Here is a 12,997-nt window from a genome sequence, read left to right on the forward strand (position 1 = left end):
TCGGAAAACGACTAAGCCAAACTCGACAGCACGACTACCGTGACGGGGGGTCCCTCTGGCGTTAGACTGCTTGGGTCCTGGTCGGCAGGACAGAAGAAGCTGGGGGCACAATTTTGTTTGTGAGCCTGCCTGCGCGAAGGTGAGAGAAGAGGGGTCGTAAAAGAAAAAGCGGGCGGAAGTGCGGAAAGATGTTGCAGGACGGCGTCAAGGTCGTCGGTTTATCGTGGGGTTTGGCGGCGCAAAGTATCGAGAAAAGGTGGCTTGTAGCCAAAGTCTGTTGGGCCTGTACCTAGGGGAACCCAGGGAATTCGCTTGATGATGGGAATCTGGCGATGTGGAGGGAGATGCGAAGTACTCCGTAGTGTTTTGGTACAGACGTGAAGTACCCGGCTAGTATCGAAAAGCCAGTGAAGCGGAAAGGCTGCAGCTGGGGCGCTGGGAGGGTGTGTGAAAGCAAACTCGGTCGGTCGCGGTGGCTGTTGGGCCTAGGGGCGTCGACGGTGGTTCCTCTCAAGGTGGTGGTTCTTGTTCGAACTCTTTTGGATTGTGGTCCAGTCCAGTCCACCACTCCAGTCGCGTTTGGACTTTCTGGACTTTACTCCTCAGAAAGTGGGAGTGGAAGGGATGGACAAGGGATGCTCGTGCTGTGGAGGTCTAATTGCGCCGCCGCTGGAGCACTCGGGAGGGACGTATCGTACCAATCAGAAGCCGATCGCGTAAGGTGGGAAAGCGTTTGGTGTGGGCTAAGGCAATGCTAAGGCACGACCTGGAAGTGTACTTTCTGTCTACTTTGCCTGGTGGGGAGGTGCAACCACCCTGACGAAGGTTCTGTGTAAGTGACTAGCCTGTCGCAGTCGTAGATGTTGTCGTCGTTGAGAGTGCGGTATTCGTACAGACAGGCAGCGATTGCGTTATGTCTGCCTCGCCCAGAGACACCTGTGAGTGGCAGTCGCCGATTCGACACTGATTCTTTAAAGAAAACGTTTGATATCAAGAGTAGTTGGCGAATTGCGTCGACGGCTTCTGCGCCTGTGCTTTTGCTGTGGCGCTCGTTGGGTGTGTGCGCAGCGAGTGAAGCTGGTCTGGTGGGATGGAGGGCGCCAGTGTCTGCTTTCCAGAGGGACTGGGAGCCGTGGGAGCAAGCCGCAGATGAGAAGCGGGAATAGGAGAAATGCTGAGGAGGAGGAGGTACGTGTAGGCTGTCCTTTGGCAGCTAGGTTGGTGGTAAGTGTTGTGGAGGTTGCGTGCTCGTGGAGGTGTGTCTTTGATTGCCGTAGCAGCAGAGGCAGGTCGAGGTCGAGGTGGGAAGCGAGGGTGATGTAGGTCAAGGACTCTGGGTCGAGGTCGAGGAGACGCAGCTTCTGGACTCGGTGGATGTGGGAGACGGAATTAACCTGGAGGCTAGCGGGCGGGCGAACGAGCGAGAGAGACAAGAGAAGGGAGGCCCCTGCCGGTACGTCTTCCTGTTAGGCCGGTTTTCTTGGTGGCACAGCCTTTAGAGGGGATAACGGCGTCAGGAGAGTGTGCGGATTGGTCCAAGGTGGTAGTAGCGGTGCGACCGGGCTCAGGGGTCTTGTAGACTTTCGGCGATCGTTGGCACCGTTTGAGGGCTGGTGCTTGCCAGGAGGCGCGTGTGGTGGATGGTAGTGTCTCTCTTTCAGATATCGGCATGGGCTGTCGTCTGTCTCTTGTCTTGCCAGTCTGTCCGTCTGTGTCTTTGGGGGGCAGAACGGTACGGAGTAGAAGGGCTGCGCGTGTGTGCTATCGTCTGTGCGTGTGTGCGTGTAAAGTGCGCGTAAACTGGAAGTGCGTGTGTAACAACCGTGCGGGCCGAAGGTGTCTGGTTCTTTGTCTTTGTGCGAGGTGTGTATCTGTAACTGTGCGAGCCGGGAGTACGAGCGCGGTCGACGTCTGCCAGAGGTAACGTCGAGGGACAGGAGGAGTAGTGATGGTGTAAATCGGGCGAAGAGAAAGGAAAGGAAGAGACTCGAGATACTACTGTGGATTTGCTGGTGACTTCAACAGTATCTGAATCTACCCGTACCCGGATTTTTTTTTCCCGGTAAAGCGGTTCGGTCAAGTGGTTCGGTTGAGCGAGGAGAGAGACAAAAGTAAGGTGAAGAAACGACTGGGACGGGAATGTCCAAGGCAATGTAGGGGAGGTATGAGGGTTTAGGCACGGTGAGCAATAATGCGGAAGACGTAAGGTACCTTCCTCACGTTAGGAAACGGAATTGGGAATGAATCGGCCACTGTTGGACGGTCGCACTGTCGCACTGTCGCACTTTCCTTCAATGTTTCTTTCCCTCGACTCCTTCCTGCCTCCGCACTCACGAATACCTTCCTTCCTGCCTCTGAACACCGTCACTACCTAGGTAAGGTAGCTACGGATACCGTGTGCTCCTGCCCTGGGAGCATTCGTACCTGCCAGCACCACATAACCGCATGGTACCTTCCTTCCCTCGCCAATCTGAGTTGGACGTGGGAGGCAGCAACGACAGGGTGGGGTCGGCCTTTTCGAAACAGGAAAAGAAGGAACAACGCAGATTGCAGATTCACCTTTCCCTCCCTCCCTGCTCAACGTGCAGAACACTGGGAGGTTGAAGACCTACCTGCCCTGGTGACGGGAAGCACCTGTCACCAGGGAGCAAAATGCCCGTACCTTGGCCGATACCTGAATGGGAAGGGGGATGGGAATGGGAATAGAAAGGAAAGAACGAGCCGGCCAACATTGCACTGTACGAGAGTCATATCTGCAACACTGTTCACATGGAAGTGTCTCTCTTGCACGTTGCAACTCCATCTGCCTCCCTTCACGTCTCTATCGCGTACTGCGATTACATACCTAGGTGGAATTCAAGCTTTGCGTGATGTGCCTTACTTTACGGATACCTCGACTACCTACCTACGTACTTCGTCTGTTTCTTGTGAAGCTTTTGTTTTGTCATCTTTTTTTCTTTTCTTTTGGTATTATGCTTTTTGCTGTTTGCGTCAAGCAATAGTCAGAGAAGGAAGGGTTGTGGATGCACGTGTGGAAGATAAGGTAAAATTCGATCAACGGCATCCCCCCCCCCCTCCCTTATAACCCCACGTTCTAATTGCACGACGACTGATACTTTGAAGGTACTCGATGCTCAATTCTCGATGCGCTTCGCTACCATGCAGATGCCGGCGCACGCATCACCAGAATTGTCCCTGAAGAACCAAATCAAATGATGAAGAAACCTCTCGAGTCCGCCGCACCAGGCCAGCATGGCCAGCTGCATCGTAAGCTGCCGCCGCTGAAACCTAGGAGGATCGAGAACGGGGTCATTGCATGGGGCTAGACAAGTGTGTGCCTCGCCCTCGATGCGCCTTTGCAACCGCTCGGGAGGACGGACTCAAATGTCGGGTGAAATACCTACGCAGTATTTTCTGCTGCGCGCACTCTGCCCCTCGCGCCTCGCGCCTCTTGCCTCTGACATGGACTTGTACGGCACCACGATACCGCTACATCATACATCTGCCTCTGTTGTGCCTCTTTGCACGCCGAGGGTTGAACAGAGTCCTAGACAGCCACCATGACTCCAACAAATCTGTCGGCCCTGATCTACCACGCGAGACCACAGACCAGATGAGGCCATGTGCCCATCACGCCGGTCAGTTGGCGGAAACCAAACCAAGCTGCATAGAACATTAGCCTACTAACCCACTCACCTTGCCTTACCAGTCCGAACCCGGTACTCATACGTAGTGATACCCACCATTGTCGACAACAGTTCCGTCCTAAAGTACCTACCGATACCTCGTGTGCTTATCCACCAGCCCAGCAGCATGGGGCAAGGAACACCGCATCCGCATCCGCGAAGCAAGGGACCCGACCAGACCCTCAAGCCCGTGCGGAACTGTGATAGCGTGGACCAGGACCTGGACATGGGCAGCTGTCCACACGGGGTATTCACTTCGTTTCTGTATCTGTAGGGCTCTCTACTCCCCCTCCAAGTGTTTACCTGCGCACAAGGCCAACAGCTTTTTGCGACGCTGACAAAAGATGGTGTCGACGCCAGCCCTGTCACCTACACTTCTTTTCGATGAAACCCCTTGGTACTGTCAACTGCATCGCTGCATCATGGGCCGTCATCGTGCGTTCGCCGTGAGGCACTCAAAATACCCTCCACATTGGTACATTTGTGGGGGGAGCTGCCAGCTAGGTACCCGTAGGCCATGTCTGGCCAAGGTTGGAGGGTACGTGCACTTTCTCGCTCATGGTCCTCGGCGCCCGACTGCCAAGATCCTTGGAACCGCCGGTGATATTCGAATTGCCCTCACATCTGGTCATGCTTTCTGCCCCAACCCGTCAACGTTGTATAATTTGACTTCTGGGGATTCGAGTCTATGCCGCGCCTTAGACTCCAGACATCGTCAGCCCTCCTGCCGGTACTCAAAACATCCCTCACCCGTTCCCGCCTCACACATTCTGCATGCGCCGAGGCGCAAGCCTGCTGGTGCCGTCAAATGCAGATAATCAAACTTCTGTGGTGAGACCCCCCGAAACGCCTTATTAGCAGACCACACATATATCTGCAGGCAAGATATATAGACGCACCCTTTGGTTACAGGTCCGATATGCAGTCAAAACTTTTGCGCCTCAACATATCGCTACGGTCAGAGTATACGTGAATGCAGTCCAGCCAGGAGTTTGAACGTGTGAATGTCAACTGCCAATCGCGATGCTGGCCGTCATGCCGTCGAGGCTGCCAGGTTGTCTTTTAAGCGTCCGCCAGGAGATGGATTCGAAGCCAACCCAAGTTGAAGGAGGCTATGGAAAGCATTTCTCTATCCATCAAACTTGAAGATGGAGAAATTGGTCTGAAACGCAAAGCAACGTGAAGGGTTTATCTACAAGGTAATTGATAAGTTACAGGTAGTGTGGTTTCGATAAGGTATGACAGCGATGTAGAACCCCCCAGACCATGATCTCCTTCAAGCGCTGCGTTGAGCACCCTCTATTTTTCTCAGCCTGCAGATGGGGCCTGGGAATTGTGGCGTCATTCCCTCTTCCTTGGACATCTCTTTCGCTTTAGATTGCTGCGTTGAGTTTTGACAGAATGTCCCGGTACTGCTGGCTGACCGGTTCAAGTAGTCACCCACACCGACCATGGTCGGTCTCCCACGATGACGCTAAAGTGAGACTACGGCTGCCCATTGGATTGCCGAGCAAGCTCCGATTTTCCGGCTGTCAACACGATGCCACTCTTTTCTAAAACTCTCCGGCCCGGTGGTTGCCTCTGGATAGGCCGGGCGGATGAATGCAGTGGATCGGTCTTCGCCCCGAAGCAACTCGTCCAGTCTCGACTCCACCAACTATTCAAACATTGCTCCTCCCTGTGGCAGTGCGCCTATCATAGGGCACCTCCGAATCCTTGTTGTCCTGCGTCTCTGCTTGTCGCTGATACACTCAAAGTCCGAAGATATTCAAAGAGAGCCCATCGTGTCGCAAGCACATGCTCTCAACTAGCCGATTACCTGCAGGCTGGTACAGGCACATCGTGCATCTGAAGATAGAGAGACTTAATTCGGGTGCAAGTCGCAAGGTGCACGCACGTAAAGTCGGATTCCGCTCACTACTCTGGATCAAGTTGGTGGACTCTCACGTTCCCATTCTTGTTATACGACATTTTCAACCGGTTAATCCCCTCTGGCCTGGCAAACCTGACACGCCTGGGTAGTCAAATACAGTTTGTACGACAGGACCTTTCTTACCCAATGCAGACCTAGCCTCTCGCTTGCCAGCTCGTTTAGGAACGAAGCTATTCTCTGGACCGCGCTTATCCGTAGGGTCAGCACGGGGGAACAGGAATTGGGCGAGCTGTAGTACGAAGAATGCATCGCGACAACCTACCCTAATGAGATCCTTGCGTGAAGAGAAATTCTCCGACCAACACTGGAGGCTGATCCAATGACTTTCATCATTGTTTGTCGTTCCACTCTCATAAGGATGGCTAGACTGAGAGCGGTGGCTGCTGCCATCATCTCGAGATATCGACTTTCTTCAACACTCTTTAGCCTCCTCTGGCAGCTGCCTGCTCGCAGATTGGCGAGTATGACCAGCTCGTCAGTGTAAGTCTGCCTGGTGTGCTACCAACATACTCGATCGACTTCACCACACATTCTCACCACCATCAGAAGCGAGCAACCCATTAGCATGCGGCGCAACTTGAACTCTCTCACAGACATAAGTCATCAAACTCACGGATACAAGTCGTTACAACTGCAATGAGAGGTAGACGATGTGCTAGAGGTGCTCCCTAGCTTGATTGTTAGACCTTCCTCTCAGAAGCATCCAAAGCCACAGCTTCCTAATAACAACATGGTTCTCTGGGCTTCCTCCGGAAGCTTGCAGCACAGGCATTTACCGGTAATGTACAAGGACCTGATCACAATGCAGAGCCTTGCTTTCTCGCCATCTTCCTTAGTAATATTCCGTGGTGTGTCTATAATACTTTACACAGTCACGCGTTTAGTGTTTGAGTCGTTTCCGTACCGCAGCCCAGTCGACGTCTGCGACCCAATGCTCTCTGACGCTGGCTTCTGGTTTGTCCCGTCATCCGCTCGCCATCCCATCAACAGCTTGAGAGACCAGCCCACCCCCCGATAAAGGGGACAACGAAGCTGCGTGGAATGTCAATTGTTACCCAAAACAAAACCGAGAGCCACCTCGCTTTCGCCCTTTCACGGGCTCAGAAAACAACCTAAGTCCAGGAATACTGGAATGATCATCAAGTTAGAGACACGAGGCTGAAGAGAGAACTCGGCATTGTGTATGTTGGAAATTATCGCCATACCAAACGTTCAAGAAGTGAACTCATCCTCGGAAATAGATTCATGTCATCTTTGCCGAGCCTCCTCCTCCGCCCTCCAGCATGTGCCGCTGTATATACCGACTCCTGGAGGGCCTCGAAATGCAGACCAGCAGTTCCGGCATTGTAACGAAACAACAAAGGGCACCCATGCTTTCTTTGGTTAGTGAGGCACTCATCACTTTGAGTAGTGGCTGGCCGAAGTCACGTAGCGAGCACGAGCTCGCAAGAGAATCATTCTCCTCTCCGGCTTGGTGCGATTGCAGATACGGACGCAAGCGACGATCAAAAGCATATCAGGGGCGGACTTGCTCTCCTGAATCACGGCATCCTCGAGACTGTCGACTTACCTCTTATCTTCGAAGTGGCCTGGAGGGGACTCACCCTGGAAGAATTCCCCTCCTCGAGGCTCATCTTGAACACCAATTCATCAGGCTGTGGTTACACAAGTGAACAGACTTTACTATTGACCAAGCGTAGGGAACGTTTGAGGAACTCCAGCCTTGCATAAGTTCGCCTTTTTTGCTTTCCCTCTCAACTTAGAGTTCAAGCGTCGCGAGTTTTGACCTGTCTCCCTGGCTGTTGCATTCGTCGCTTCGACAGAGGGTATTTGGCATTCTTAATCATAGTGACATCGACGTTCTGCTGGACACGTTCGACCGAAGCGTGAGACGCCCTGGCCTTTTACAGGTAACTTTCGATATCGAATCTCCGCAAAAGTACCAAGTCCGAACGAATACTCAGGACAAGCCACTGCCCCATATACAGTAGCAGCCATTCTGGTATCTTGACGTTTCCTGAACGACCGTGTGCGTTCTTTGTTCGTCAGCCAACCGTTAGAAAGTTAGATCACGCACGGGAGAGACGACTTCCTGGAAGTAGAGTCTCATTGGCCGGCAACCCTGGAAAGTACCACTTGTCGTGCATGGGACTACTGTACGGATGCCATGGCCAGTCACTTCCGGATGCAGAATCCTGAAACTAGCAAGGAAGATGCACTGTTGGGACGAATTCAAGCGCTCAGCGTTTGGAGAGATTGGCCCAAACTTTGCTTCTCGCATGACACTGGGCAGAAGGCCCTGCCACTGGCTACAATCTTATGTCTTCAGAGTAACGCTCTTCCGGGTTATATTAGCGGCATGGGGGCTATCGAGGAGAGCTTGGGAAGGATGGGAAACGTCCGTAAGCAAGCCCCAGCTTAACTCGGTAATTCGTAGACTCATGAACAGACACCAGGCTCTCACGGCTGCTTGAGGGTGGGTGGGCCTGCCAATCATGATGACTCTTCAGGTACCGAGCCTAACAGCGATGAGCTGTCGGTATGTGTCCAGCTCCGGCTAAACCAGCTACTATGACCTACACAACGTCGGGCCTGGGCCTTTGAGGCTCGGTCTGACATCTGTCACTTGTGAATGATCCGCAACGGCGCATCTCTATCCGCGTAGGTGTGCTCCCAAAGTGATGCCGAAGGCTGGCTACTGCCTCTACATCGCTGAGATAGACTCATTAATATTGTGTCTCCTGAGATCTAGCTGAAGCAGCCTCGGCTCTCTCATAGGACGTAGTCGACCATCCCGTTGTCAAATCTGTACTGACTGAGGTAACAGTGAATGTCTGTGGCCGTTGTATCAGGTCGAGCTCAGTTTGCTGGGGAAATATCAAGATGCGAGAGATTACGAATATCAGCTATGGTTGTCACAACAGCGACTCTTTCTCCGGCCTTCAACTCCAGATGCTGATGGTGCGAGATACCTACCTACTGCAAACAATGACGAACTATGAGCACGCTCATGAGGGGGTCCGATCAAGAAGAAGCGCTAGGATTGAATGATAGCGGGGTCGACTGGACTGAAAGCGGCCCAAAACGAAGAAATGGAGAGTCAGAACCACCCAACGGGGAGGGTGTCCGCCAGGAAGACTTCCGATACGTCGGAGTCGCCTGTCCCACCGTTCACAAGAGGGAGGGGTCTGCGGGGTTCTTGGGAAAGCTTGGCGCTGTCGATTCTCACGAACTTGCCCAGATGACTACCGACGTTGGAAGGCTTACGGAAACCCGACTGTATCCTGCACGGGAGTTGTCCTCCCCTTTTCTCGGTTCCATAGCCCTCCCATGCCACTGATCTCGGCCGGGCTTTCATTGAAACATCAGATTCGAGGCGAGACCCACTCAAATCGCGAGAGATAGACGAGCAAACAAGCCAACAGGAGGAAGTGGCTGGCTGAAGTTTGGCAGGTGCGTTTAGAAGCCAATGCTATTGCTTGCATTGCCATGTAAAGGGTCAGAAGAGTTAACTCTCAAGCATCTTGGAAAGAGTCTGGAGCATTTGGGAACTGAAGCGAACAACCCACCATCATCTCTCGACTTTGGACAAGACAGGCGTTCGGGTGGCCGATGCGCCGAGCCGCCGCCAGGCCCGGGCTGTGCGATATCTGTTTGTGCAGAGCAGGGAGCCCGTACCTATTATCATTACATATCCTGCACCGATCACAGGCCAAACCCACATGAACAGTTCAGGTTCCGGATGGTGGCATGCGCAAGACAACCGGAGCGCGTCTGTTCCGTGATTCTGGGCTCTCGCGCTCGCGAAAGCCCAAGGGGCTGGTTCGAACCACGATCCACTGCCGGGCGTGGATATCATTCCCGAATGCCCAGGAAGCGGAAGCCATGGTACGGATACCGGTACCTAGAGGCGTGGCCAACTCTGTCTGCTCAAAGTCAAGGTCATCTGACCTCTGAATCTCTGTCCCCTTTCCAGTCAACCACTCGGGGGGCTTCCGCGGTCTTGGGCAGACAGGGTTGCCTGGCCGTCAGCAAGTCTTGCTTTTTTGGCTCGGGCAGGCTAGTTATCTCGAGGAATGTCAAAGCAAGGGTCCTTCTCCAGCGACAGGAATCCGTGCCTGCGAGAGGCAAGATATGCCTCTTCCCAAGGTTGGTTTCCCAAGTTCCTTCTTTCTGTCATCAACAAGCGTGCGAGCTGCAGCATACCAAACAGCACTCATCCGAAAACCGCCGCAACCATAACACCCTCCTCGGTCTCCTTCCCATCGAGTCTAAATTTGGGCCACACACTTTTGAGAGAGACTTCACGGGCAGCAGCAACTATATGCAGGCCCCGAGACAACCGAAACATTTGGCGAGGAGGGGGGAGGGGCAGGTTCGGTGTCAAGGGGGGGGGGGGTGCGCGATCAGCCTGGCACGGAGCCCACAGAGCCCCATGCCACACTCCGTCTGGGGTTTTATCTCCAGGGTCAACTTTTTTAACCTCGTCCTGCTTGTCGACGTGCACCTGCGGCTTCAATCTTTAAGCATGTGGCTGACTACGAAGACGGGCTAACTACGGGAGTACGAAGTATGGACATACAGATTCTCCGTACAGAGAGTAAGGATCCTCAGCCCGATTACAGGCTTCGAACACGGGTTCGACGCCCGCTGGGCCCCCGCCGACGCGTACCTATCTGCCCGTCTAGGTCAAGCGGCTCCGGCGAGAGTTGCATGCTATTTTGCCTTCCCTGACTCGAAAGTTGATCTTTATCAAAAGAGTTTCTTCAAACGTCTCCTCCCACGGGATGGCGGGACCCTCTCTCTGCCACAGTAAGTTGAAGGCTCCGGCGCCCCGCTCCGTGTTTTTCTTTTCTCTGCCCGACCGAATGGTCTGGGACATTCGTGCCGGCCACCGGGGCGGAGACGACCTTTTGATGAAAAGATCCGCCGTCGTCATCTTTTGCAACGACCAACTGTGCTCCCCCTCTCCTCCCCGCCCCTTTATTTTTTTTGCCCACCTTTTCTCGCGCACACAAACTGATGCAGGGACGGGAATCCTGCCAGCCGAGAGAGGCGACATACATGGCTCGGGTCTCGTAATTCTCAGCCGCAGCGCGCTACGGTATACGGTGCTTACCTGACACTTACAGAGTATCCGTACCTAGCGACGCTGTCAGATTCTTACCCAACGGATGGGCACTTTGGCCGCGTCAGTCCACTCGCTACAGTCCACTTCTTCCTGTGTCGTTTCCGCCCTCGCATCGCGTGGCTTGTTAGGGATAATTTGATACCTAATCTGAACACCTGGCTGGATTATGATTTTAAAGAAGATGTAATAGTCATGAATCTCTTCTCCCTACTAAATGCATGAAAAGATAAGTTCATACGTAAAAGGCATTTACTCTTTTTTGATGTGATCCTTTTCAACTCACCACCACCACCAAGTCACCTGGGACGTTTACTCATCAACTACTGCAACCTCCCGCATCTCAACAAAAGAAATTCAAAAAAATCAAACGTCTCACAACAGCGTGTCACTTGGCTTCCTCCCGCCATTCACTCACCGCTCAACCGCTCTCACACGCGCCTGTTACGCCCTGCGGCCTGCGCCTGCGCGTCCCGTCCCCCTCCTCCTCCATCCATCATGACAGTCGCACAGGGTTACCACAACCTCATCCCCGTGACGAACCTCTCGCCACCCGTCGACACGACGCAGCCCTACGATCCCTCCACCCTCGCCGGCAAAACCGTCCTCATCACCGGCGGCGCCCTCGGCCTCGGCGCGGCGTTTGCGAGGGAGTGGGCCTCGCACGGAGCGAATGTTATCGTCGGGGACATTAACCCGTCCGCGGGCGAGGCCTTAGTGGCCGAACTCCGCGCCGAGTATCCAAAGGGGGGAGGCGGAGCAGGGGAAGGAGAAGGGGGTACAAGAGGGTCGCACCACTTTGTCACCTGCGACGTCACGTCCTGGGAATCACAGGTCTCTTTTTTCAAGGAAGGCGCACGCCTCTCGCCGAACGGCGCCATCGACGTGGTGGTAGCCAACGCGGGCGTCAACGAGCCTGGCGCCAATGGGCGCTTTGAGATGCCTCTGGCCTCGAGTTCGGACCCGGACGCGCCGCGGGAGCCGTCGACGAAGATCATTGACGTTAATATCACGGGGTTATCGTACACCACGCATCTCGCCCTCTTCTGGCTGCCGCGGAACGGGAACAGTACCGGTGCCGGTATCAGTGGCTCGCCCCGCGACAGATGCTTGTTGCTGGTGGGTTCTGTTGCGGGCGTGGGGCATTTCCCGGGCCAGGCGCCGTATACCATGTCCAAGCACGCCGTCACGGGTCTGTTCCGTGCGATGCGCGGGACGGCGTATTTGCGGCACCGGGTGCGGATGAATATGGTGTGTCCGTACTTTGTTAGCGGGAGCCAGATGTTTCCTGGGGCCGCGGAGGCGGCGTTACTCGGTGGCGGGGCGGGCGGGGCGCAGGGGAGGGATGTTGTCGATGCCGCGACGAGGCTTGTTGCTGATGAGGGGGTCGTGGGAAGGGCTTTGCTTGTTGGGCCGGAGGTTGATGCTTTGGGGTTGGTGGAGGAGGACGGGGACGGGGAGGTGATGATGGTTGGTAAGAAGGGGGGGAAGGTTGCGGTGTGGGACGTGTATGCGGAGGATTATAAGGATTGCGAGGCTTTTGTGTGGAGGTGGATTCGGGTGATGAATACGGTTGAGTATGTTCGAGGGTGGACTGGGTGGATTGGGGATGTGTTTTCGATTCTGACGAGGCCGGTTCGAGGGGGGAGGTAAGTGGCTATCCTGTGTGATAGTCTTGTGTCTGGTTCGGGTGAGGTCTAAGGATAGATCAACTGGATAAAAGTAGTTGAAGTGACTGAGAGGAAGAGATTCACGCTAGGCGAAGGTGTAAGCTCAGGACTCGTTTAATATAATCTGAGGTATCAAGACGTTGGCGACACACTTCGTCGTAGATGAATGCAACCACACCCGCTTGGAGAGCCTACCTTGAACAATGGTAGCCATGTGAGAGATGGAGATGAAGAAAGGCTAGCATATACGAGGCTTCATGTTACGTGATGCTTCATAAAGGTTGACAGTCAAAGCAGAGACATCATTGCCAGTCAGCAATCGATCTGGAAGCAAACTTGTGTTTGCCATGAATACATTTGGAGAAAAGAGTCTCCATTTCGGAAAGGGAGTCTCTATATCTCTCAAACTAGACAATCGAATTGATACTGCGTCTATCATCCTCTGGGACATCCAAAGCGCTCAATGTCCACTCTCCCATGATTTCAACGTGGTGATGAAATTCGAAATGACGAGTCAAACCTCGACGTTCTTGTCCATCTAATTATAAGCACCAGAGAGATGTGAGATTCCACTGAATAG

The 12,997-nt window shown here is 53.9% G+C and overlaps 6 protein-coding genes across 6 annotated transcripts; 5 read left to right on the plus strand and 1 right to left on the minus strand.

Moving 5' to 3' along the window:
• Positions 1–990: 990 nt before the first annotated feature.
• Positions 991–1,671, minus strand: CPAR01_10436 (uncharacterized protein; the record flags this gene model as incomplete). Its single annotated transcript, XM_060494697.1, has 2 exons — positions 991–1,361; positions 1,419–1,671. 2 exons carry the CDS (start codon positions 1,669–1,671, stop codon positions 991–993), a joined length of 624 nt encoding a protein of 207 aa, XP_060346879.1.
• Positions 1,672–3,613: 1,942 nt separating this feature from the next.
• CPAR01_10437 (uncharacterized protein) lies at positions 3,614–4,504 on the plus strand (the record flags this gene model as incomplete). The annotated part of the gene is made up of 3 exons (XM_060494698.1): positions 3,614–3,638; positions 3,710–3,956; positions 4,024–4,504. 3 exons carry the CDS (start codon positions 3,614–3,616, stop codon positions 4,502–4,504), a joined length of 753 nt encoding a protein of 250 aa, XP_060346880.1.
• Positions 4,505–5,938: 1,434 nt separating this feature from the next.
• Positions 5,939–6,637, plus strand: CPAR01_10438 (uncharacterized protein; the record flags this gene model as incomplete). The annotated part of the gene is made up of 4 exons (XM_060494699.1): positions 5,939–6,099; positions 6,213–6,262; positions 6,362–6,454; positions 6,504–6,637. The coding sequence occupies 4 exons, from the start codon at positions 5,939–5,941 to the stop codon at positions 6,635–6,637; spliced, it is 438 nt and encodes a 145-aa protein (XP_060346881.1).
• A 304-nt stretch (positions 6,638–6,941) lies between these two features.
• On the plus strand, positions 6,942–7,350 carry CPAR01_10439 (uncharacterized protein; the record flags this gene model as incomplete). The annotated part of the gene is made up of 2 exons (XM_060494700.1): positions 6,942–7,005; positions 7,052–7,350. 2 exons carry the CDS (start codon positions 6,942–6,944, stop codon positions 7,348–7,350), a joined length of 363 nt encoding a protein of 120 aa, XP_060346882.1.
• A 1,738-nt stretch (positions 7,351–9,088) lies between these two features.
• On the plus strand, positions 9,089–10,174 carry CPAR01_10440 (uncharacterized protein; the record flags this gene model as incomplete). Its single annotated transcript, XM_060494701.1, has 1 exon — positions 9,089–10,174. One exon carries the CDS (start codon positions 9,089–9,091, stop codon positions 10,172–10,174), a length of 1,086 nt encoding a protein of 361 aa, XP_060346883.1.
• A 1,071-nt stretch (positions 10,175–11,245) lies between these two features.
• On the plus strand, positions 11,246–12,400 carry CPAR01_10441 (short chain dehydrogenase; the record flags this gene model as incomplete). The annotated part of the gene is made up of 1 exon (XM_060494702.1): positions 11,246–12,400. One exon carries the CDS (start codon positions 11,246–11,248, stop codon positions 12,398–12,400), a length of 1,155 nt encoding a protein of 384 aa, XP_060346884.1.
• Positions 12,401–12,997: the final 597 nt, after the last annotated feature.

Source organism: Colletotrichum paranaense, assembly GCF_030867605.1.
Source record: "Colletotrichum paranaense strain IMI 384185 chromosome Unknown Scaffold_8.1, whole genome shotgun sequence".
NCBI classification, from domain to species: domain Eukaryota; kingdom Fungi; phylum Ascomycota; class Sordariomycetes; order Glomerellales; family Glomerellaceae; genus Colletotrichum; species Colletotrichum paranaense.